We start from the raw sequence: 25,461 nt of genomic DNA on the forward strand, positions 1-25,461 counted from the left end.
TTTAATTCATAAAACTTTTCTTTTCTTTCCCTACCAGGACATGGTCAAAGAGGCTTCTACTTACTTGTTCACTGCTACAAAACAGAGATTTTTTTTCAAGGCTGTAAAAATTATAATTCCTCTGCACTGGTTGACAAAACCTGAGTATTTAAGTGTAAAAACAGAGTCGTATGATAAGGTAAGACTTAGAGCGCTCATTACAAACCAAAAGTATTTGTTGTGTTCATACACTTATGACATAGGGTCTTGTCTACAGGGTGGAGTAATGCACACTATGGAGGTATGATTTCTAAAACACATTAACGTGTTGCTCATTAATTGATCCTTGTAGACCCTGCTGGTGTGCACTAAGTGTTCCCTGGTGCACTTTAACGTAGTGCTGCACTTTAGAAATCCCCCACCCAGTATTGCGTGTTACCCCACCGTGTAGACAAGCCCTAAGTTTTTCTAATAACGAGGGAATATAAATTGCTCTTTTTAGAATTTGTATTGCCCCCTCGTGCCCAGTCCTGCAGTCCTTACCCAGGGAAACAATCAATGGGAGTGTTCCGTGAGTAAAAGCTGCAGGATGAGCCCATTCAGCAGAATCATCTGTCACCCTCCATTTCCTGCTGCTCTTTAAACAAGGACCATTTTATTTTCAGGCAGATGTTATCGTGGCTAATCCTTCCTTGAAGTACGTAGATGAACCCTACACGCAGCAATATAAAGGATGTGGGGAAAAGGGACGATACATTCATTTCACTCCCAACTTCCTGTTAAATGATAGTTTGCATAACATCTATGGATCACGAGGTAGCACCATCTATTGGACCTTAATTTTCTTCTTTTGTGGTTATAAATATGCAATGGGCAAGATGTTCCAAAGTGACTAGTAATTTGAGATGCCTCAGTTTTTGGTTGCCTAACCTGCAACGTTTTAAAAGAGCCTGTTTTTTCACACAGTGTGGAACATCAGGCTCCCTGGATGAGTCTTAAGCTGAACACTGAGAAATGGAGGCACCTAAAATTACCAGTCTCTTGAAAATTCTGGTTAATAATTTTACAGTAAATGAAGGTTGTTTTTCCTCATGAATCATTGCTTTGACTTGGAAATAATCTATATCCTAACATTACAGTGCAGTAAACTAATCTGAGAGTTGAGGTGGCTGTAACCTGGTGAACAGAGGATTCTAGAATAGACCAAACTCTCATGAGCAGATCCTGCTCTGAGGACACTAAGGTTTTTCTTGGAACTTCTGAAAGTCACATTTGCTCAACTACTCTTCTGTAAGTGTACATTCACAAGGAATGAACAATATTCCATTTTGATTTCATCAGCATGTTTGACTGCATGGGCATTGCCTATGCGAGGCCATTATTAAGCAAATAAAAAAGCCCCAATAGAGACCTCTCAGTTTTGTGCAGTGTAACCTGCTGTCATTAACAATGACTTTCTCCTATGCCCATTTAACCAATATAGTGTCCAATTTATTTATCTCTGTTCCATACACAAGTTAGAATCAATCATTTATGTGTTTCTTTTATAATAGAGCTAGGTCAAAACCAGTCTCTCAAATCTGAATCCCGGTAAATGTGCAAGGTTATTTGGATTCAAATCCAAGATGAACCTGCATTAGCTTGGATCAAAAATGTAGAGGTTTGTTGGCCTAAAATGGTGGAAATCTCACAAGAACAGTCTTTCTCATCAGATTTCTGGCAGTTTGGGATAAAAATCTCCTTAGAAGTTCATTGGATTCTAGTTAAGTCAAATACAAACCCAAATTCTAGCCGGGTGAAGCATTGAACTCAAACCTTGAATTCTGCCTTAAACTTAATCTGATCTGAGCTCTGCTTCCATGGCCCATCTTTAGTTGAAAGCTTTAGTTAGACAACATTATATACAGTCTCCATGTCAATGGCTTTACCAACACCTGCAAGAAAGGGGGTAGATTGTCTTGGTGAGATAGTTTGGTTTTCTGCAAAAGTATTCTAGTTGTCTAACCTTTTACACTTTTTCCGCCTTCAACTTTCTATGTAATCCTTAGTTTTACCATAAACTGAAGTTAAACTAACTTCTCTATGGTTTTCTAATATACACCTTTTCCTTTGTGTTATATAAGAGCCAAGAATGATGATTTTAAAAGACATGGGTAACATGAGAAACCTTGCTTGATACCTGGAATAGTCAGAAGCTACTGTATGGAAACAGATCTTTACTTTAGGTCTGTTAATCTTCTGGGAGGGTTAATCTGAACACAGTGATCTATTTGGGTTTCAAGCCGGATCCCACAGCGAGTCCTCTGTGGGCACATGGGTAAGTACAAGCAGAGGCGATTGTAGAATTGGGCCTAAATTTGTTTAAATTATGTATGGAAATATAAAGTAAACTTTGAAGTGTTATATTTAGAATTCACATATGCTCCTGCTCTTCCACAGCTAAAGTTTTTGTCCATGAATGGGCCCATCTTCGTTGGGGAGTATTTGATGAATACAGTTACGATGCACCTTTCTATTTGTCTGTAAACTCTGGAAAAGAAACTGTTGAAGCAACTAGGTACCAATGTTTTAAATTTTATCTTCAGCTGATGAAATTTTAAATATCTCAGTGATACTTGTCAAATACTGGTTATCTGTGTTCAGTATGTACTTTGAGCCCCACACAAAGAGTTTTGGCAAGTTGTTGTTCATAGGATTAAAAAAAAAAGTGTATACAATAATGTTTAACTAACAATATTGCTGTCTACAGATCAGTCTCATTGAATCTTCACTATCATTTTGTAATGTGTCACATTTTTACCGCTAAATGAGCTTACAGATTTTAGTTCCCATTCTCTACATTCTGATTTACCCTGGCTTTATCAACTAGCAGTTAGCATCTAGTAAATAAGAATGTTTTCTCAAGTTCCTCAGGGGTGGGGGAGAGATCGTGGATGTTCCAAAACATTCTTACTAGTTCATGTTTAGTGTTATTGAAATATTAAAAAGGGACATGGTCAAAGTACACATCTCATTATTGCCCTGTTTTAGCGCTATTACTATCTTATGATAATGTTCTCTAGATTCTGCATATTTAAGTGCGTTTTTTTTAAATGTTCAACTCTGTCAATGAGAAACAAAAAACAGAGTGAGACTGGATATCTCAGTGGGTTTGAAATTAACTTTTCACCTCTCAGGAACTGATCTGAACTGGAACCAGTTTGGTCATGCCTAAAACTCATTACCATCTGCCAGTCACTTCTTAACCACTGTGAAATGGCAGCCTCCCTCTTGCACTTCCTTCCTGCCTCTTAACTGCTCCCAGCTGATGGGTTGATTAGCACTTCAGCCCTGTGTCTAATTAAGCCATTGAACACCCGTCTCCCAGTTAAGTCCACTCCAGGGGGAATAGCTAGTACCTTGGTGATCAGAGTGTTGGGTGAGCTCTAGCCCTAGAACTCTGTCCCAGAGACTGTGATTGAATAGGCATGGAGAAGCTAGTACCAGTTCACCTCAGGAGAGGGTCCTTCATGTCTGGATTGAGGCATATTGATGGAGTAATGGAGGAACTTGCATTGTTATTCTTCACATAGATGGTGTTTCACACACAACCTATAAATAATTTCTTGAGGATGCCTCTGGAGAGAGAAAAAAAAAGACTACCAGTATATTATTATTGTGACCACTTGTAAATTAGATTGTAAAGTCTTTGGAGCAGAGATGGTGTGTAATATGGGCGGCAGGTATCAAAGGCAGGGGAAGCTACGCTTACCCAAACTGCCTGCGTGCCCCACCCACACTCCTCCCCTAGGTCCCCTCCTGCTTCCGGCCTCGCTCTGCTCTGGCTTTTCCTTCTCGTGTGGCCGGGGCCTCAAGCCAGTGGCGCCAGAACCAGGAGGGACCCGGGGGCCATAGCCCTCCCACTTTTTGAAAGTGGATGGGCCTAAATGGACCCCACCCCTTTCCCTCCTCTTCCCCCCTCAAGTCCCACCCCCTGGGAAGACCAGCACGGAGTCCAGCTGGGGAGCCCGGGTAGCTGTGGGGAGGCATGGCAGACCCTCCACCTGCCTAGGGTGCGGGTAGGGGATGGGGGCTGCCCAGAGCAAGAGGAAGGTCTGTGACTCCGCGCCAGCTCCCTACAGTTGCCCGCACAGCTCTCCCCAACCTGGCTTCAGCCGGGGGGAAGGAGGCGTGAGGGACCCAGAGTTGCAGTCTGGCCATGATAAGATAAGCCACGGACCCTCCACCTGCCCACAGCTGCCCACCCGTCCCTTATAATGGCCAGGCCATGGCTCTGAGGCCCCACACCCTGGCCGGAGCTGGGTCGGGGAGAGCTGCACGGGCAGCTGTGGGGAGCCTGGGTCCCTCCACCTGCCCTGGGTGGGGGGCCTGTGACACGAGCAGGGGCTGCGTCTGCCTCCACCTTGGGTGGGAGCCTCCAGACCTCCCACTCTTGGGAGGGCTCCAGGGTCCTTGCCCCAGGCTGGGGCTAGTGGGGGCCGGCCTGCAGCCAGGGACTCCGGGTGGCTTGAGCCGGTGCTCGTGCCACCCACCCACTTGGCGATCCAGTGGGGGTGGGACATGCTGCCCGCCCACTGTGGTGGGGGCCACGCTCAGCTGCCTGCCCGCTCAACTGCCTGCTGCTCTGGGGCTGGGAGCTGGGCTGGGCTGCCTGCCCACTCAGCACTCCAGGAATGGGAGGAGGCCTCTGGGCTCCAGCCAGAAGGGATGGGGCAGCCAGGGGGCTAGCCTCCCCAAGTCCATGGTTCACCCACTGCCCATGGTGTCTAACTAATGCCAATGGTGTTTGCAGGTTTTGGGCCTACCACGATTCAAATAATAAATAACAGATTATTATTTGTTGATTATATGTGGCTTGTTAGATAAGCCTCTTCCTGTCTCACCTTCCTTCAGATGTTCGGCTGATGTCACGGGTAAATATATATTCCAAAGCTGCACAGGAAACAGCTGCATGACAAGAGACTGTGAATATGATCAACAGACAAAGCTGTATGAAGCTGGATGTAAATTTGTACCAGAAAAAACACAAAATGCCCCAGCATCTATAATGTACATGCAAAGTCTCCCTTCTGTAAGTATTGTTACTGCTTTTTGCCCAGTTGGATATTCGGGGTCTTGTGGGTTGTTTCCATTAGGAGAAACTGATATGGAGTAAAGTATTTCTTTGATGCAATCTTGTTAGTTTACAGAGAATATACACAAAGTCCTGTTACTCTGAATACAGTAGGAATCTAACAATAGGAGGTATTTTCGTTGTTCACAGTTCCAAGCCTCTTTCAAGCCATCACGCTGTTCAAAAAACTTCCCTTCTACTTTCCGAGCAACATTTCCAGTCCTCCATCCCCATGCCCAACATTTGCTGAAGTACAGTGAGGTGGATCCACTGGCTTTCATTTACCTTCTCATTGCCAGGCCTATTTGCCTCATCACCCACCCACCCACGAAGGATATTACTTAGGGTACTGATTTGCCCTGTAGCTCCCTACTACTGAAAGAAAAAGTCTACATTTCAGTGAGCAACCCAGTCCTATGCCACAGACACAGAAGGAGAAGGTCTGGAGACATCGATATCACCATGAGTTGAGGATTGATGTCCTTCATGGCATGGAGTCATCGTAGGGGTGCATGATCCACGACCAGGGTGAATTAATTGCCAAGAAGGTAATGTTGGAGTGCCTCCATGGCCCATTTCACAGTTAAGTCCTCTTTTTCTATAATGGAGTAGGCCTCTCTTGGGAACAATTTGTAACTCAGAATGGGATTTTCCTCACCATCAACCAATTGGGAGAAGACAGCCTCCATCCAACTTCAGAAGCAGCAGTGTGTAGGAGGAATTTCTTGGTGAAGTCCAGGCTGTATAAAATGGGCTCCCTACAGAGGTGAGCCTTTTGTGGCTGAAAGACCTTCGCACAGGTTTCCATCCAACGGATCTTTGTCAAGCTGCTGTTCTTGAGCAGATTGTTGGGAAAGGCCACAGTAAATAAGGACCCTGCTACAAACTGGTAGTAGTATCCTGCCAGGCACTGCCCATGACCTGCTGTGGACACAGATCATGGGAAGTCCCACCTTCATGGGTCTGACAGATGGCACCCCCATGACTCCTGATTGGCTCCCCACCCTATATAAATCTAGGGGGCATGTGACTTGGACTCTCACCCTTGTACTCACTCTGCCTTGGAACCTGACTCTGCACTCCTCAGTTGCTCTCTACCTCAGATATTGAACCTGGCCCTTGCTGCTGCTAACACCACCTATCAAGAGGTTCACATGAGGTACAGCTAGGCCTTCCCCAGCCAATTGTGGCTTTAAAAGATTGACATTCTGACAGGGCAATGTCCTGCTCCTGTCTTCTCCTGTCTTCAGAGACTCAGCGACCTTAATTGTCAACCACCATTTGCATTTGCTCTTCCCACCCCCTTACCGATCCAGGCACCATAATTATCTACAGTTTCAGTTTCTCCTCAGTTCTCTGAGGAGAGGAGAGGGAAGGGATCTCTCTACTCAGAGATCCTTCCTGGTTTTGGCTCTGCTAGTCTGCCTTTCTCTCCCCTGCACTGCCTTCTTGTGCCTTTTTCTATCTCCTGTGTCAATAGGCTAATTTGCTCATTAGTCCTCCCCCAGCCCATTCTAATCCACTAATTAGGCCCTGTCAGGTCCACCCTGGGGGAGAATTAATTGGTTTTTAAGTGTACAAAGCACTAGCTCAGCTGTTGGTTCCCCTGGGCCCTCGAAGACCATTGGGCTCGCGGTGCCTTTCTTTGATCCGGCATCCATTTCCTTTGGAAGATGAATTGCAGCTCCCACTTCTTCTATGCCCGGGAGAAAAAGAAGGAGGCTCAGAAGCATGTCACCTGTCTTTTGGAAGAGGATGTCACCTCTTCATGGATCCGGTGGAGATGCATGTGAGGGCCAAGACCTTCTATTCCAGACACTTCTCCCTGGTCGAACCCACACCGATGCCTGCAGGGCGCTCTGGGACAGAGTCCTGATGGTCAGCGCAGGTGACCAGGACCAGCTGGAGCTGCCTCTCACTCTGACCAAGTTCTCAGAAGCCCTCCATCAGATGCCCACTAATAAATCTCTGGGTATGGACAGGCTGACCGTGGAGTTCTACCATGTGTTCCGGGATGTCCTCATTCCGGACCTTGCCATCATCTGGGCTGAGTCCTTAGGAAGTGCGGTGCCTCTCCTGTTATGCAGGCAAGCTGAACTCACCTTGCTACCAAAGAAGGGGGACCTCCGTGAGCTTTGGAACTGGCGTCCCATCTCGCTCCTCAGCATGGACTACAAGGCCCCATCTTCATGAATCTGACTGGTACCAGGGCCAAGGCCAGGTCCGTGTCCACCAGACCCATAGAGGAAGCTTGGCCATTGTGGGAGGCTGCAGTCAGGTCATGCCCTGTTGCACCAGCCTTTGTCGCTGTTGCTGCTGAGCAGCTAAGTTTCAAATCAGTTGCTGCTGCTGAGTGGCCAGTTGCTGTAGGAGCCACTGTTTCTGGTGTTGGTGGGTGTTCTGCTCCACCATTGATTTCAGTAGTTGCTCCACGTGCATATTGCTAGGGAGTATCTTCCGAGAGTGTTGATTTTTTTTAAAAATGTCCTGACCTCTTCCCTTCCCCCCGTGCTAGATCTGTGCCTGCATTATCCCCCAAGTTTGTTCTGCATGGGCTGCCTCTGTAGTGCCTCCTTGTGGCCCTTCAGGGTATGATTCATCTAGCTACAAGTCTCTGATGCTATGTTGCTATGTCTATGAGGTCCAAAGTAGCATTGCTTTTGCCCTCTGGCCAAGGCTCACTTGAGTCCTACCCCTTCCAAAGGGATCAGGAACAACAAAAAACACAACTCAAAACAGAGTTGTCCAATGAAACTTATGTGGGACCCAACCTTTCTGTTCAAGGCTTGTCTCCAAACAATTCTTGCTTCGGCTGATCCCCCAGGAGCTGGTTGTCCCTTCTAACAGGAGCTTGTCAGGCCAGCAAGCTGGCTCAGACTCTGATCTGCAACCAGGCTTCTCTCTGGAGAAGCAGAGTTCTGCTCTTCTTCCTGGGCAGCCCTGAGTTTAGCTAAGTTTCCTTTAGCTCCTCTCTCCGTGCCTGACATTTTCTGTTGCTGTAGTGGGGTGGGGCCAACTGAGTCCATAGGTTCTCATTAACCCTTTTATTGCCAGTGTGGGGCTTCATCTGTCCCATCACAGGTGTACGGAAATAGCCTGACATTGTGGTAACTTTTGCTCCCGTTTGGGTCAGATAACAAAGTTACCCAGCTGGGGCATTTTCTGTTACAACATTGAGAAGGTTTATTCCTTTGCGACAGTCTAATCCTGTGATGTACTAAGCTCCCACTAAAATGTATGGATATTGAGTGTGCTCAGCAACCTGCCAGAGGTGCTCCAGACCTTACTTCTGGAGCTTTGAAAATATTCTATGGGCTAAATTCTGCCCTGCTGGGAGTAGCAAAGGGGCACAGATACAGTGAGCTATTTATCCTCTTTAAAAGGATTCCTGCCAGCCAGGAAAATCAGAGGGTTTTTGTTTTGAAAACTTTTCATCTTCTGCATGATTTTCCCTTGCATAGTGTGTTGTGTCCCAGGTGTATTAGAGCCTTATGTATCAATTCACTGAGACTCCATAGTAACTACATAACTGTGAACTTTGCTGATGATGTCTGTATTCCCAGGACATCCTTACAACACTGATTAAATAAGGTATGTCTACACTGCACTCAGATGTATGACGGAAGTTCAGGTACACATATTGCTGCTAGCTTTAATCTAGCTAGCGAGGCTAAAAATAGCAGCGAAGACGTGGTGCAATGGACACTGGTATAGACTAGCAATGTGGAGTATATATCCAGGGTTCTGGGTGGGTTTGTACAGCCCAGGCTGCCACATCTTTACTTTGATCAATAGACAAACTAGCTGGGTTAAAGATGGCATGTGTTTGCCCCCCTGAGCTCCAGTCATACCTCTCATTGCAGTTTGGACATACCTGTGTAACCCTTGAGACAGATTCTTTGGGAACACTCTTCTTTGATGACTTCTTCCAAGGTCCAGGACATAGAAGGATTTTATTCTCTATAGCCTTTAGAGCAGGCAAAGAATTTCTGTATTTGTGGTTGTGGTGAGTGATGGAAAAATAGTAGACTGGGATTTGCTACTATATGTGTTCTCTTGCTTTTCAGTAATCATTCTTCTCTTCCAATTGGCTTTTTTTAGGTGGTTGAGTTCTGTGATCAAAGTACTCATAATGAAAAGGCTATAAATATGCAGAACAAAATGTGCAACTACAAAAGCACCTGGGAAGTAATCATGAACTCTACTGACTTCAGTAACACCTCTCCAATAAATAGCACAAGTCCTCCATTTGAGACCTCCTTCTCATTGCTGCAGGCCAAAGACAGAGTAGTCTGTCTAGTACTTGATGTTTCTGGGAGCATGTCTGAGGTAAGAATAAACACAGAAGTTCTTCTTCTTTTTTTTTTGGCAGAACTGCTTAGAAACAGTTAGAATACAATGTGGTGTATACAGTGGCGTAAAAGGTTCTAACATCAGGGGGCGCGAACACATAAAAAAAGGCGCCACCCGACATATCAAATTACACCTTTACCTCGATATAACGCGACCTGATATAACACGAATTCAGATATAACGGGACAAAGCAGTGCTCCAGGGGGCTACGCACGCACCCAGTGGGACAGCCCCTCTCATCTCTCCTGAGGGGGCTGCTCTGCAATCTGTGGCCCCTGGAAGCAGGCAGCACACAGGAGCGGTGGGGGGTGGTGCACAGTCCCCCGCATAAGAGACACAATCGGACAGAGGTGGGCAGGGTCTGTTGGGGGTTCGCATGGGGGTGAGGGGCTGCACTGGGAGACTCTCCAATGCAGCACCTAGCCACGCTGCTCTGTGCATCATGAGGCACTCGGGAAAAGGAGGCAGCAAGAGAGAGGCCGAGGAGGAGTGCCCTTCCCCTCCCAGCTGTGTCTGTGAGTCCCTGATCTCACAGAGTCTCAGTGCTGCAAGCACCCAGCCCCCAGGTACTGGGCTGCAGTGCAAGCTAGAGGGGCTGATACAGAGAAGTCAGGACCAGTCAGAGCACTTCCCATGTCATCATGAAAACTCACTCCTGGAAAGCTGGGTGAGGTAATATGGGGGGGCGGGTAATATATATCAAGGTGGGTGAGGTAATATATTTTATTGGACCAGCTTCTGTTGGTGAGAGAGACAAGCTTTGGAGCTTTCACGGAGATCTTTCTTCTTCCTGAAGAAGAGTTCTGTGAAAGCTCAAAAGCTTGTCTCTCTCTCTCACACCAACAAAAGTTGCTCCAATAAAAGATATTACCTCATCCACCTTGTGGCTCTAATTTCCTGGGAACAACAGGGCTACACCAACACAGCATACAAAAATGCAAGATTCACATGAACAGCAGAGTGACCACCATCACACCAGGACACTATTTTCACGATTCATCTTAGCATAATGTCATCATCACACCAAGGAAGTAGCACTATCAGCACAATGAGATAAATATAGCCACATGTGCATGCCAAAAATTCACAGTAAAAGCGCACTGGGATCCACACACAGCAGGACAATAGTGTCAGTGTAGCTCTCAGTCTCTAAGTCCATCCCCACTAAACTAAGTCCAAAGTTTCAGATAAACACAAGGGCACCTGCAAATAGTTGTACTAACAGCAGGATCTACACTGGTACAATAGGAAGAGTTGCATGTCAGGGCACTAATTCCCAATCCCAGTGCAAGGCAATATGGGATCCAGGCACCAGGTCCTTAGAACCAGAATTTGTACTCACAGGAGAGTGGGATGAAATTAAAGAAGTTACAGAAGGCAACTCTCAAGAGACAAGGCATTGGCCAAATGGCTGGATGGATGTTAAACAACCATCACCAGCCATTGTGTGCAGCAAGTGAATGACAATTAGTAACTTAATAACCACCATCACTCAAGCCCGGGACTCAACAATGCCTCCCCCTCCTCCCAACATGATCACAAGCCCTTCCCTTAGGAGACAATTCAGGTTTCTCCCTGACAGGAGAGGGAAAATCAGGTTACCTCTCCCTGCCCCCCAACATGGTGCCTGGACTTGTGTTTGCCAAAGCACATGGGCTAAACTAAACATACTACAACAGCAGATAGTTCGTTCCAGCCTTCCCTTGGGAGACAATTCCATCCACACTCCCAAGGCAGAGATTGTCCTGCTATGAAGATTTCCCCTGATAGTCTCAGTTTTCCTCTCCTACTCCCCCACCCCTATCCCTTCCCCACTGCCTCTTCCCTTCCACCCCTCACCCCCTAAGAGGCAGTCACCCAGATGCCAGGGAGGGGGAACCAAGTGCATTACATGACCACTGTTTGAGAGGCAGGCGTCTCTGCCTGGGCAGGGAGGGCAAGCAGGGACACCACACCCCACAGGAGACCAGGAGATGCAGCTCCCTCCCCCCTATGTCTGTCCTGGTCCAGCTGCCTGGGTGCAGGGGATGTTTTTGGAGATGCCTCTGGCTGAGCCCCCTGCCCCGCACCATGCAGACGGCCATCCCACCAGCAGCCAGGTGCTGGCTCTCACAGCCACCTGGAGGGTTTCCATTCCCCCCTCAAGCCACCCTCACCACAAGAAAGACCCCCTTTGAAATACACTTACCAGCTGCTGCTACTGGCTGCCTTTAGTTGGGTGAGAGGTTAGGAGCTGCTGCTGCAGAGCCAGAGAAAGCACACCTGCCACAGTGCCACAAGAAGCTGGTAGGAGAAGGCGGTGGGGTCTCTCAGCTGCTCAGCCCCTTGCTCCAGGAGCAATTCCCCTCACTGATTGGCTGGTGGCCAAAAACCAGCTAAACAGCGAACACTCACACTCCCCTAGCTAGCTACCCTACTGCCCCCGCCGAACAGCTGATGGCTCATGGGCCCACACGGGCCCCATAAACAGTTGACTGGTGGGTGGGTGCCCCTGCTCCCTATAGGGGCATGCCCCAACCGTCCCCCTTCTTCCCCAAGGCCCCAGCCTCTCCTCCTCCCCAGGAGCCCAGCTTTTGGAGCTCAGTTCTTTCCCCCTTCCCTCACTGATTAGCTGTCTGCCTCCCTCCTGCTGGGAGACAGCTAATTGGCGAGGCAGGGAGGGGGCAGGGTTTATGCAGCACACTAGGGGAAGCCAGCAAAGCCTGCCTGCAGGAGTCCAGCTTGGTGGAGCTCAGTTCTTCCCCTCCCCTCCCTGTCGCGGGATCAGCTGTCTCCCTCCTGCTGGGAGACACAGCTGATTGGCGGGGGCGGGGTATGCAGCACGCTGAGGGAAGCATGGAAGAGTGGAGCATGGGAAGAGTGGAGCATGGGCCCCGCCGCTGGCACCATGGGACTGGCACAGGATGTAACTGCACCAACCTAGATATAATACTTCAAATTCTAGATCACAAGTGAAAATGAATGTGGTGTTCTCTAATAATTATCCATCCCCATCTTACAACCAAATGTTTTGACACAGTTGGCATTCCTTCTTCTGGAGAGATTTCAGATTGGAAAAGCTTATGTAGACTAGTACTGTGAGCATTTTACTGTCATTAGCATCAAATTCAACCCAAAGCTATTGAGAGACAAACAAGTACTAGATTTCCAGAGGTAAAAGATATAAATCAGCCCATCCCTTAATCTTAATATAGGAGAGAAAGAGAATCCTTAACTAGATCAAGAATAATGACAGCTAGTTTTATAGAGAAAGGAAAGCTTCCAACGGTAAACTTTATCAGCTGGTTTTCAGAAATCTGTTCAAATATTTACATTTAAAATAAACTCTTTCACTCTAATTACCAACTTTTCAAAGTGCCAGGAACCTGTGAAATAGAGGGGCTATCCTAAAGCATAGGTAGGTTGAATACTGTTCTCTGAGGCTGCAGCCATTTTACCTAAACAAATTATGTGAAAGAGAAAACCTTATTTGTGAGGAATATCAGCACATTATTAGAAAGCTGTTTGATTGACACTGCTATATATCTCCTTGATGTTTCAATATGCAGATACCCTTCCATGATAGCAGAACAAAGTACACATCTCCACTGGTCTGGAAAGAATATGCCTGGGGATGATATGTAAGGTTGTTTGGGGTTACCCAGATATTGGGTATTTGTCTAATTTTCCATATTTTCCCTTCAAATCTCTCATCTACTCTATGGCAGGAACATTCCCATTTATCAGTACAAACTGAAGAACATTAGTAATTGCTGTATTCTTGCTTTTTGCTATCTCTCCTGAAAAGCCTTGATAGTTCTAAGTACGTCCTTTTCTTCACCTGCAGAATAATCGCATTAAACGTCTATCCCAAGCTGCAGAGATATTCCTGCTACAGATTATCGAAATGGATTCCTGGGTTGGAATTGTCACATTCCATTTTATAGCACAAATTACAAGTAATCTACGACAAATAGTCAGTGAGGATGTACGCCAGAATCTTACCAAATACCTGCCAACATTAGTTGGTGGAGGAACTAACATCTGTGAAGGAGTGCACAAAGGATTTGAGGTGAAGGAAAACTTGGGGGGAATGTATCCTGGAATGCAGTGATAATTAGATGGAACTAGGAGGAGAATAGTGAGTAGGAGTAGGGAGGTGATATCACCTGTGTACAGCAGTACTGAGATCATTACTGGAATACTGTCTCTGGTTCTGGTGTCCACATTTCAGAGAAGATGTTGGGGAAACTGGAAGGGGTTCAGAGAGACAACTACAAGAACAATTAAATGTTTGGAAAATATGTTTTATAGTGAGAGATTTAGGAAGCTCGATCAAGTTAGTTCAATAGGAACAGGTTCAGCGCCTAAGAAATTAACAAGGCCCTGCTATGTTTATACTAGCAAAAAAATTAAGATTGCGTTGAGAAAATCTTACACGAATGCTTTGCCAGAATCTCAAGGCATTGTGCAGAAGATCTAAATCATATAACTTCTCATATAGAAAATCCAAATTTTGTTTACTTTAACATTGGTTTAAGCATGGTTTTATTCTGAAAAGGCCTTATGTAAAATAGCACCTTCATGTTCCATGATTTCTCAAGTAACTTTCCAGAATGGGCATGGACAGGCTTCCACATGCCCTGTGCATATGCTGTCACTGGTAGCAGGATCTGGAGTGGGGACCGGCGGACACCCATTACTACTACTTGGAATGCTGTTAGGAGTGTGCTAGACACCTCTCCCCTGAACCATCCTGCCCTGTACAGGCAGTGTAATTCAGACACTTTCAATTCAACTCTTGCCACATGACACATCCCCATACACCAGCACAATTCACACTTGTGAGGAAAAGATTTTGCCTTACACTTGCACTTTAAGAATTTCTCTTGATGGAGACACTGCCTGTGTTAGAGCAGCTAACATTTACAATAAAGTCCTATTGCAAAGTCCTATTGCTAATATCTGAAATTTTCTTCTCAATTCAGGTGATTAAACAAAAATACTCTCATCTCGATGGTTCTGAAATTGTACTGCTGACAGATGGAGAGGATAGGGGTATGAACAGTTGCCTTACGGAGGTGAAAAACAGTGGATCGATCATTCACACCATTGCCTTGGGGCCAAGTGCTGCTCCAGAACTTGAACAATTTTCAGACATGACAGGTGAGTAACTTTCTAAACTAATCCTATTTTTGGCTTGAACACCTTAAGCATGAAATGTAAAACTGGAGTGGTTTACAGCTTGTAATATGAAAAGAAAATAAGGTCAACTAATTCCAGTCCTATTTACAGAATGTTTATTTTCAGCTGAATAAACACAACAATATTGGGAGCTATAGTTTATCTTTATCTGTTCTTGCTTTAAAAAAAACTACCTCTATCCTGATAACACCCTGCTTAATAGCGAGGTTTGATAATTATATTAGTGGAGGATGTTCCTCTAAACAAAAAGATAAGCTCGGTGTTTAAATGATTAACATTTTATTTCTGATGTTTACACAGCAGTGATATGCAAACCTATTAGTGTCCTAAATAGTTAAATAATTACCAACTCACAAACAGTCACAGCTGGAGGGCTCTAGCTGAGGAGTCAGCAACCACAGTCTCTATACTTGCAAGTAGGAGGCTCAGTCAGCTCTGCTTTGAGTTGGAGCTGCACTGTTACTTTTAACTTCAGCCATTTTAAGGAAAGCCAGATGTGTGCTGGGTGATGCTGCAGTACAGGACAACTACCATGGGAATTCCATGCGTTGATTTACAATGTAGCTTTACTCTGAATAGTGACTAGGTATAAATTGCACCTTCTTAGTCAACAGAGATGCTCCTTTTGTGTATTCAGAGTCACATCTGCTTGCTTCAGGGACTTAAATAAGATCATACTGCTTTTTACTCTTGTTAGCATTGTACAGCCAACATGTCTGTGAGAGAACAACCTGAATTCTGTTCTGGTTTGTGTATTATAACCCGGGGTGAAAATAACTTAAAGGCCTTACCGGTACGCCAGACTCCTGAGCAGGAACATGGCCTCAACCAGGAGAGGTGTGGCCTCAACTGAAAAAGGCGGGGCCTTTCAAGATTCAAAGTCCCTGGGGTTCCGGCTGTGGCTGGGTGCCCATGGGGCTTTAAATCACCCTGGAACTACCAGCTGCAGAGGTACCTGGGAGCCCCAGGGCTCAAGGGCAAATTAAAGGGTCTGGGGCTCCCCGCAGCCGGAGCTCCGAGCCCTGTAAATCCCCGCCAAAGCCCGGCTGCCAGAGCTCCGGGGGTGATTTAAAGGCCCCGGGGCTCCCCGCAGTGGCTGGAGCCTTGGGCCCTTTAAATCACTGCTGGAGAAGCCAGTCCGGTCCAGCACGGCATACCGGCTCTTGGCGGTATGCCGTACTGGACCAGACCGGCTTACTTTGACCTCTAATTATAACAGAATAGTTCACTAAGTTTTGATCACAGAATCTTTAGAGTTAAGTGGTTGATGTGTGAGCCAGAAAGAACCCAGCTGATCTTTCAGAACCCAGTCTCAGCAGGCAGGGCTCACTGTTTGAAATAAATGGCCAGATTTTCCAAAGACACTGAGCACCAGACGTTCCCATTGGCATTATGGGTGCTCAGAACAAATGAAAAAGAGGCCCAAAAGTTATATTTGTAAACTAAGCAGATTTGATCTGAGCCACTGAGAAGGAATAATTTTGGAATCCACCAGGTCATTTTTACAGAGGTGTTTTTCAGTGTGGAATTGCACTTTACAGGTCCATGGCTCAGAGTGCAGACTTACCAAAAACAGCCAATGAGTGACCACTGTACTTGATGAAGTGCTACAGGTGACAATTCTTAGTCAGACCAAGCTAGGTGGAGTTAAAATGTGAACAGATGGGATCATTTCCCAGGTCAGACTTGCTTTCTGCAGGAGCTCTCTGAGTGTTTGTATTAATTGATTCCCCACCACCCAGCAGGTCCTCCCTGCACTGCCCCATAAATAAAGGACAATAAGGGACCAACATTTAATTTATCACATTAACACTGTGCTCTATAGCAACAGCCAAACTAGCATAAGGCACATAACAAAGACCTATTTTTTTTACAGTAAATGACTATTCTGATTATTTTAACAATCATATTTCAGGAGGCTTAAAGTTGTATGCCACCGATACAGTTAATTCCAATGGCCTAACTGATGCATTCAGTGGAATTTCATCCAGAAGTGGAAATATTTTTGGACAGTCTATTCAGGTCGGAGTTTCAAATTTTGTTTGTTTTTTCACATTATTAATCAGTTACTGGTCAATTAAGAGTAATTGTAGTAGTCCGTAATCTTAACTATTGCACTGCCAGTGACTGATCTTAAAATATAAACTGATATTTGGAAATGGCAGTGGGATTTGTGTGTGTGTGCTCTGTTATTAACAATAAAATGAAACAGATAATGAAACAAAGAAAATTAAAATGTCTTTCAATTAGCTAATGGAAAGGGACTTATACAGATAGAGGTAGGTAGAAATACCATAGTATGTGTGGTCACTGCTGTGTAGAATGTTGTAAATAAGTGATCTTGTTATTATACTAATGTTATCAATAATGAGGAATCTTAACAGCTTCTCTTCTAAGCATTAGATAAGTTTTTCGTTCCCAGCTTTCCTGACACTTTTCATGATCTACTTCAACTGAGCAATGATTTATTCAAAATAATTGAGACTAGTAGTACTCCTATTTCTACAACAGCTCTTGGGTTGTGCTATCTATAACTTAACTCATCCCTCACGTTGTTAAATCTCTGCTCCAGACCCAGTTTTGCACTTTATCTGAATCATGCACAGCAACTAATATAGGTTTGGTCATGGACTCCTTAGCTTCTCTGCAATTGTATACTTGTCTTGACAAGAACTTAAGAAAGACCATTGGTCTGACCCAGTATGGCCAATCTAGCCCAATAACCTGTCTTCTGACAGTGGCCCGTGCCAGATGCTTCAGAGGGAATGAATAGAACAGGGCAATTTATCAACTGATCCATCGCCTGTCCTCCAGTCCCAGCTTCTGGCAGTCAGAGGTTTAGGGACACTCAGAGCATGAAGCTGCATCCCTGACTGTCTTGGCAAGTAGCCATTGATGACCCTATCCTCCATGAACTTATCTAATTCTTTCTAGATCCCAGTTATATTTTGGTCTTCGCAACATCCCCTGGCAAAGAGTTCCACAGGTTGACTGTATGTTGTGTGAAGAAGTACTTCCTTATGTTTGTATTAAACCTGATGATTATTCATTTCATTGGGTGACCTCTGGTTCTTGTTTTATGTGAAGAGGTAACTAACACTTCCTTATTCACTTTCTCCACAACATTCGTGATTTTATTTACTTCTATCATATCACCTCATAGTCATTTCTTTTCTAAACTGAACAGTCAACGTCTTTTTATTCTCGTCTCATATGGAAGCTGTTCCATACACCTAATCATTTTTTCCCCTTTCTCTGTACTTTTTCCAATTCTAAAGTCTCGTTTTTTGAGATGGGACTACTAGAACTTCACACAGTAGCCAAGGTGTGGGCATGTCATGGGTTTATATAGCAGCATTATGATATTTACTTTCTTATTATCTATACCTTTCCTAGTGGTTCCTAACATTCTGTTCGTTTTTTGACTGCTGCTGCACGTTGAGTGGATGTTTTCAGAGAACTATTCACAATGATTCCAAGATCTCTTTCTTGAGTGGTAACAGCTAATTTAGACCCCCATCATTTTGTATGTATAGTCGGAGTTATGTTTTCCAATATGCATTACTTTGCATTTATCAGCACTGCATTTCATCTGCCATTTTGTTGCCCAATCACTCAATTTTGTGAGATCCCTTTGTAACTCTTTGCAGTCAGCTTTATAACTTTTGCAGTCAAGTATTTTGTATCATCTGCAAATTTTGCCACCTCCCTGTTTTGCCCCTTTTTCCAGATCACTTATGAATAAGTTGAACAGCACTAGTCTAGTACAGATCCCTGGGGAATCCTGCTATTTACCTCTCTCCATTCTGAAAACTGACTATTTATTCCTACCCTTTGTTTCCTGTCTTTTAACCAATTACTGATCCAGGAGAGGAGCTTCCTTCTTATCCCATCACTGCTTACTTTGCTTAAGAGCTTTTGGTGAGGGACCTTGTCTAAGGCTTTCTGAAAGTCCTCATACAGTATGGGCACTGGATCACTCTTGTCCACATTTGTTGACCTCCTAAAAGAATACTAATACAGTAGATTGGTGAGACGTGATTCCCCTTTACAGAAGCCGTATTGACTCTTGCCCAGCATATCACATTCATCTGTTAGTCCGATAATTCTGATCTTTACTAGTTTCAACCAATTTGCCTGGTACTGGAGTTAGGCTTACTGCCTTGTAATTGCCAGGATCGCCTCTGGAGCTTTTTAAAAAAATTAGCATTACATTAGCTATCCACCAGTCATGTGGTACAGAGGATGATTTAAGCAATAGGTTACATACCACAGTTAGTAGTTCTGCAATTTCATTTTTGAGTTCCTTAAGAACTCTTGGGTGAATACGATCTGGTCCTGGTGACTTATTACTGTTTAATATATCTATTTGTTCCAAAAATTCCTACACTGGCACCTCAGTCTGGGATAGAATGGCTCAGGTGTGGGAACCTCCCTTACATCCTCTGCAGTGAAGATTGATGCAAATAATTCATTTATCTTCTCCACAAAGGTCTTGTTTTCCTTGAGTGCTCCTTTAGCACTTTGATCATCCAATGGCCTCACTGATTGTTTGGCAGGCTTCCTGCTTCTGATGTACTCAACAGGAAGAGGACCTAAACAGAGCCATCATGACTAAACAGCAGAGGAAACAGATGTGTTAGAAACAAAAAGACATGTTTTAAAAATGTGAAGTCAAATCCTGCAGAGGAAAATAGAACACAACAAACTCTTGCAAATGAAGTGAAGTAGTATAATTAGGAAGGCCAAAAACGAGTGTGAAGAGCAGCTAGCAAGAGAGACAAAAACTAACAGCATTTTTTCTATTTGAGGTATACACATCTTTTGAGCCTCTATCTTAGGCCTGGTCTACACTAAGGGGGGGGCGGAGGTCGAACTAAGGTACGCGACTTCAGCTGAAGTCGAAGTACCTTAGTTCGGGCTACTCACCTGTCCAGACGCCGCGGGATCGAAGTCCGCGGCTCCAAGGTTGACTCCGCCACCGCCATTCGTGGTGGTGGAGTTCCGGAGTCGACCGGAGCGCGCGGGGAATTCGAACTATCGCGTCTTGATTAGACACGATAGTTCGAACTCTGAGAAGTCGAACTCTCCGCGTCGACCTGCGCGGTAAGTATAGACCTACCCTTAGTGGTTTTAAAAGTTTGCATGCAATTTGAAGGCATTTCATTCCTCTGACTGTTCCATTTAATTTCCATTTAACCTCCTCATTTTTGTTTAGTTCCCATATTTGAAGTTAAATGCTGCTGTGGTGGGTATCTTTGGTATTTTCCCCCCTACAAGAATGTTAAATTTAATTACAGTATTGGTGCTACTGCCAGGCAGTTCAGCTATATTCACCTCTTGGACCAGATCCTGAGAAGCACGTAGGACTAATTAAAGACATGTCTCTCCCTTTGTGGGTTCCTGGACTAGCTGCTACATAAAGAAATCATTAATGATATCTAGAAATTTTATATTTCCATCCCATCCTGAGGTGACACATTCCCAGTCAATATGGGGTTAGCTGAAATCTCCCATTATTATTAGGTTTCCTGTTATGTAGCCCCACTATCACATCTCTTCAGGAGAAAGAAAACAAAACGTTTCTTTATTTTCTGGGCTATTGACAGCTGCTGTTAAAAACCAATTGATCTTACTTTCTAAGCACTTATATCAATCTCAGCACTAGAGTACCATCTGAACACCTGACTTTCAAATGTCCATCCGGATGATCTTTGCAATAGTGTTTCAGTATCTAGTTTCCCATTTTTATTCTAAACAGAAAGTTATTTTATTAAAATATACTTTTCTAATTGTAGTTTTTCTAATCCATAAAAGAGAAGTGAGCACTATAAAACGTATATTGGTAGCTTATCCGTAAATTCTGGTAGCTCACATGTGCAACACCAATGTTGGTAAAGGAAATCTTGTTTATCTTCTTGCTGTGTTTTATAATTTCTGTCTCTCTCATTGATTTTCTGTTGTATGGCTCTCTCATTGTGCGGTCTTTCTGGAAACAGGCTGACAGCTGCAGAGGAAATGTAGCACTAGTCTCCTGCACAGACGTCATTTGATAGCTAGGTGGATAGACCACAAAGAGCAGTGGAAGGAGACCCTTGGTTACTATATTTGCTCAGGGCTTCATCGTTCCACTCCCTTCAATGGCTAGTCCACATGGCCCTCGCCCTCCGGCTAGTTCCCCATATGTGGAGACACAGTGGCAGAAGGCTCCTGCCTCCTTTGCACAACCCTGAGCTCTGCCCAGAACAGCAGAGGCCTGCTCAGGGTGGTGCCAGCATTAATCCTCTCTGTCCCCTCTTCCAGACGTGGGCCAGTTGTCCACCAGCCAGTCAAGGTGCCCTCTGAATAGGCAAAATATTGATTTGTTCTCCCCTTTAAGAGGAAAATGAACCACTCTGAAATGACTGGTATTTTAAGTGTTTATTTGCTAACTAGCCATAAAACATATTTCATTGTCTAATAGCTTGAAAGTACAGCTCAGAGTGTCGCAGTCAACCAGAGGATGCATGGTACAGTGACTGTAGATAGCACTGTGGGAAATGACACCTTCTTTGTAGTTACATGGGATGGAAGCACATCTCCACCAGACATTTTACTGTGGGACCCCAAAGAAAAAGAATATAGAACCTCAAACTTCACAGTTAGTAATCTAAACCTCCGAACAGCTCGACTGAATATAGCCGGCACTGCAGAGGTAAAGACTAAACTTTGTTTTATTATCCAAACGTTAATATTTTCATAAACTAAAATGCACCCTCCTTTTTTAGAAGTTATAAACACATATTCCTAATGAACCAATTTTCTCCTTGGTGTAACTCCACTGACTTGGGTATCTAACTGTCATTTGTACTCTTCCTAATTTTTTATTATGCTCTATACACATCTCAAGTATACAGACTGCCAGACAAAACACTGAATTCAGGGGAAGTTAAGGTTGAGAGTACATGGCCTGGACTACACTACGCGTTTAAACCGATTTTAGGAGCATTAAACCGATTTAACGCCGCACCTGTCCACACTAAGAGGCCCTTTATATTGATATAAAGGGCTCTTTAAACCGGTTTCTGTACTCCTCCCCAACGAGAGGAGTAGCACTAATATCGGTGTTACCATATCGGATATGGGTTAGTGTGGCCGCAAATCGACGGTATTGGCCTCTGGGCGGTATCCCACAGTGCACCACTGTGACCGCTCTGGACAGCAATCAGAACTTGGATGCAGTGGCCAGGTAGACAGGAAAAGCCCCGCGAACTTTTAAATATCATTTCCTGCTTGCCCAGCGTGAAGCTCCGATCAGCACAGGTGGCGAAGCAGTCCCAAATCCTAAAAAGAGCTCCAGCATGGACCGTACGGATGTGATCGCTGTATGGGCAGACAAATCTGTTCTATCAGAGCTCCGTTACAGAAGATGAAATTCCAAAGCATTTTTTAAAAAATCTCCAGACAGAGGCCACAGCAGGGACTCAGCACACTGCTGCGTGACAAGCGTAACGGAAAGCCAAAGAATCAAATGGACGCTCATGGAGGGAGGGAGGGAGGGGGGACTGAGGATTCAAGCTATCCCACAGTTCCTGCAGTCTCCGAAAAGCATTTGCATTGTTAGCTGAGCTCCCAATGCCTATAGGGTCAAACACATTGTCCAGGGTGGTTCAGGGCATAGCTCGTCAATTTACACCCTCCACCCACCCCCAGAAGGAAAAAGGGGAAAAATCGTCTCTTGACTCTTTTAAATGTCACCCTATGTCTACTGAATGCTGCTGGTAGACGCGATGCTGCGGCAGTGAACTGCTATGGCGTCTGCCAGGGCAATCCAGGGAAAAAGGGCGCGAAATGATTGTCTGCCGTTGCTTTCCCAGATGAAGGAGTGACTGACGACATTTACCCAGTACCACCCGCGACAATGATTTTTGCCCCATCAGGCACGGGGGAGACTGCGGGAACTATGGGATAGCTACGGAATAGCTACCCACAGTGCAACGCTCCAGAAATCGATGCTAGCCTTGTACCGTGGACACACATCACCGAATTAATGTGCTTAGTATGGCCGTGTGCACTCGACTTTATACAATCTGTTTTACTAAACCGGTTTATGTAAAATCGGAATAATCCCGTAGTGTAGACGTACCCCATATCTATAATATAAAGGTTCGAGTCCTTTCAAGAATGTGATAATTCTCAAACATCCACCACTGAAACTGAGCAAATTCAGATATAAGGTTAAATTTAAAAGAAACCAAACATTTGAGAGCACGAAGAATCATAAGTAAGTTACCCAAATTACCTTAGCTGTGGTCCTGTAGCAATACCTTAACTGCCCTTTGTGCCTTGGAAAATCTCCCCTGAACTAAGATGATAATTAACTAAGGGAAACACAAAGCTGCCCTTAGACTAATGAAGTCTTATATTATATTTTTATAGTCCATATATTTGATTTGCAGGTGGGGAATTGGTTATATATGATTGAAAATAACCACACAGAATCTCAAGTCATATCAATGATAGTAACCTCTCGACCAGCATCTTTGACTGACCCACCAGTGATTGTGAAAGCCCACATGAATAAGGATACAAGCGACTTCCCTATTCCAATGGTGATTTATGCAGAAGTTAGTCAGGGATTTTTGCCTGTTCTTGGTGCAACCGTGATGGCCACTGTTGAACAAGAGACTGGATCTGCAGTGGAGCTCAGACTCCTTGATGATGGTTCCGGTAATCTGATTATTACTTTCATTACATTTTTTTCTAGAAATGTATACACTCCCCATTTTGTGGTATGTATTTTAGAATGTCTCTACACGCTGCTTCCAAACTTATCACTAAGGGTTCGGTCATGCCTATGCCATAAGCACAGAACAAGAGGTAGCAAGTGGAGGGAGATGGTAACTCTGGTCTCCCCCACTGCTTTTGTCAAGCAATACCCTTGCTTAACAAAGGTACCTTGTTTGGATAGTTAATTATTACTATTTGTATGTCTAGGTGCTGATATTACCAAGAATGATGGAATCTATTCAAAGTACTTTACATCTTTCAAGGGAAACAGTAGATACAACTTAAAGTTGCGTGTCCAGGGGAGAAATCAGACTGTCAGACTTAGCCACAGGCAGAGCCGAGCCTTATATGTTCCAGGCTACATAGAAAATGGTAAGGAACACTCATGAAATAGAAAATACTCTCTCTCTCTCTCTGTGTGCATGTGTAAAAATATGGGTGAAGGGGAGATCATTTAGCTTCACAAAAAGCTTTTTAACCTTAACATTTGTTACATGTATCTTTTCCACTATTAGTTATACTTTTAGAAAACAGTTGCTGGAACCACAGTATTTTTGCTATATATGAGCACTGGGTATAGTACCATATTTTATAAAAACATATATATTATAATAATTCAGTGCTCTTTGGAACACATGGGAGTTGCCAGAGATCCTGGAACTGAAAATCGTATTAAAAAACAGCTGAAGTTAGAAATTTTAAATGTGTATGTTTCACTGAGACTTAAAAATGAGGTTTCAGGGAATCAGTTTCAAAGTTATGAAATTTTAAAGTTATCCTTTTAATGCCTCCACATGAGAATTTTTCTGTTCTTCTGTTGGGTTTTCTGGACATATTTTTCAGGACTCTTTCCATTAGGCCTGTCTGAGTTAAAGATTCTCAGTTCCAGAAACCACAAGTATGGATATTGCTATTAAGATCTTGATGCTTAAGCCTTCTCAATCAATGGAGCTTCAGTTAATGATACTTTTAAAATGAGTCTGTTACAAGTGTGTTGTAATTTAGTATATTTTTTCATCTTTCATTTTTTCATTATTTTTGCATTTCTCTTTTGATCTAAAGGCCCAAAAACATCAAGTGTAATGAAAACAGTTATTTCATCATTAAAATATAGTTTTATTCTGAAAAGTGACTTTATAAAAATAGTATTGTCAAATTCTACACTTGTTTTCTCAAACACTCCAGAACAAATTTGCTCTAGTTACAGATTAGCAACAGACTCAGCCTAAGATCTGACAAACAAGTTGTGTTCTTTCTGGCTTCTGCATTGTCACCGGGGTCTGCAGGCCAAATGCCATGCTCAGTATATCTATGCAACCCTCTGGCCTTTAGTGGGATTGCACAAATGTAACTGGGGGCATAATTTGAAGGCATTAGTTACCGAGTTTGCTCTGCAAATGGAACTTGGTTAACAATGGTTTGTTTGCAGGGGGAAAATAGTAACTTACTTTTTGCCATTTAAGCCAGCAGATCTGACTCTGGGTTGGCAGCTCTACTGAGTAAGAACCACACTCCAAATTTGAGATATTAGACACCCAAAACCCTCAGGAGGTTCAAACAGTTAAGATTTGTACCTCAGTGTTCACTTGGCTACATCGTTCATATTCCTGTTTTCCTTGTTAAATATACACCTTAATGTTATTTTACCAGTAAACATCCCCTCGCGGAGCCAAACGCTGCGCGTGTGGTGGCAGGGGAGCATCTTTCCCTCCCCGCGGAGCCAAACACTGCCCTGTGGGAGCACGCAGCTCCAGCTCTCAGAGCTCTGCGCGCGCGGCAGCAAGGCTCCAGGGGAGGGGAGAAGGCGGGGGAGGGGCCGGTGGCTTGGTGCACTCAGCCCGGTGCTCCAGCCCGGGACCGCGGACCCCGCGGCTTGCCGCGCTGGGTAGGATTTTTAATGGCACACGGAGTCGCAGCAGGCAGCCGCTTGCCATTAAATACGTGTGCCATAGGTTGCCGACCCCTGCCATAGCCTCTCCTATGCAGTTAGGCACATTTGCCCCTGTCCACCTGTCCCTCCACTCCCACTCAGACACCCACTCCTCCATCCCCATGTGGCCCTG

At 44.5% G+C, this 25,461-nt stretch overlaps 1 protein-coding gene and 1 long non-coding RNA gene across 5 annotated transcripts in view; one reads left to right on the forward strand and one right to left on the reverse strand.

The window, feature by feature from the left end:
- Positions 1-15,484, reverse strand: part of LOC123376061 — a 189,139-nt gene extending 173,655 nt beyond the window's left edge. For all 3 annotated transcript variants that reach the window (XR_006581669.1, XR_006581667.1, XR_006581668.1), the window contains exons 1-3: positions 15,421-15,484; positions 4,863-4,941; positions 3,471-3,570 (exon numbers count right to left, since the gene is read on the reverse strand). This is a non-coding gene — a long non-coding RNA (uncharacterized LOC123376061). The remainder of the gene's footprint in view (positions 1-3,470; positions 3,571-4,862; positions 4,942-15,420) is intronic.
- The window catches only part of LOC123376058 (calcium-activated chloride channel regulator 1-like), a 33,090-nt gene that overhangs the window by 2,156 nt on the left and 5,473 nt on the right, over positions 1-25,461 (forward strand). Inside the window, exons 2-12 of one of the 2 annotated variants that reach the window (XM_045027711.1) lie at positions 38-178; positions 645-795; positions 2,419-2,536; positions 4,873-5,050; positions 9,194-9,421; positions 13,272-13,496; positions 14,413-14,590; positions 16,545-16,651; positions 21,093-21,323; positions 23,068-23,338; positions 23,606-23,770. In XM_045027711.1, the coding sequence (XP_044883646.1) occupies positions 38-178; positions 645-795; positions 2,419-2,536; positions 4,873-5,050; positions 9,194-9,421; positions 13,272-13,496; positions 14,413-14,590; positions 16,545-16,651; positions 21,093-21,323; positions 23,068-23,338; positions 23,606-23,770 (1,993 nt within the window). The remainder of the gene's footprint in view (positions 1-37; positions 179-644; positions 796-2,418; positions 2,537-4,872; positions 5,051-9,193; positions 9,422-13,271; positions 13,497-14,412; positions 14,591-16,544; positions 16,652-21,092; positions 21,324-23,067; positions 23,339-23,605; positions 23,771-25,461) is intronic. The other variant, XM_045027712.1, reaches the window with a different exon arrangement.

This window comes from Mauremys mutica, chromosome 8 (genome assembly GCF_020497125.1).
Source record: "Mauremys mutica isolate MM-2020 ecotype Southern chromosome 8, ASM2049712v1, whole genome shotgun sequence".
Lineage (NCBI taxonomy): Eukaryota > Metazoa > Chordata > Testudines > Geoemydidae > Mauremys > Mauremys mutica.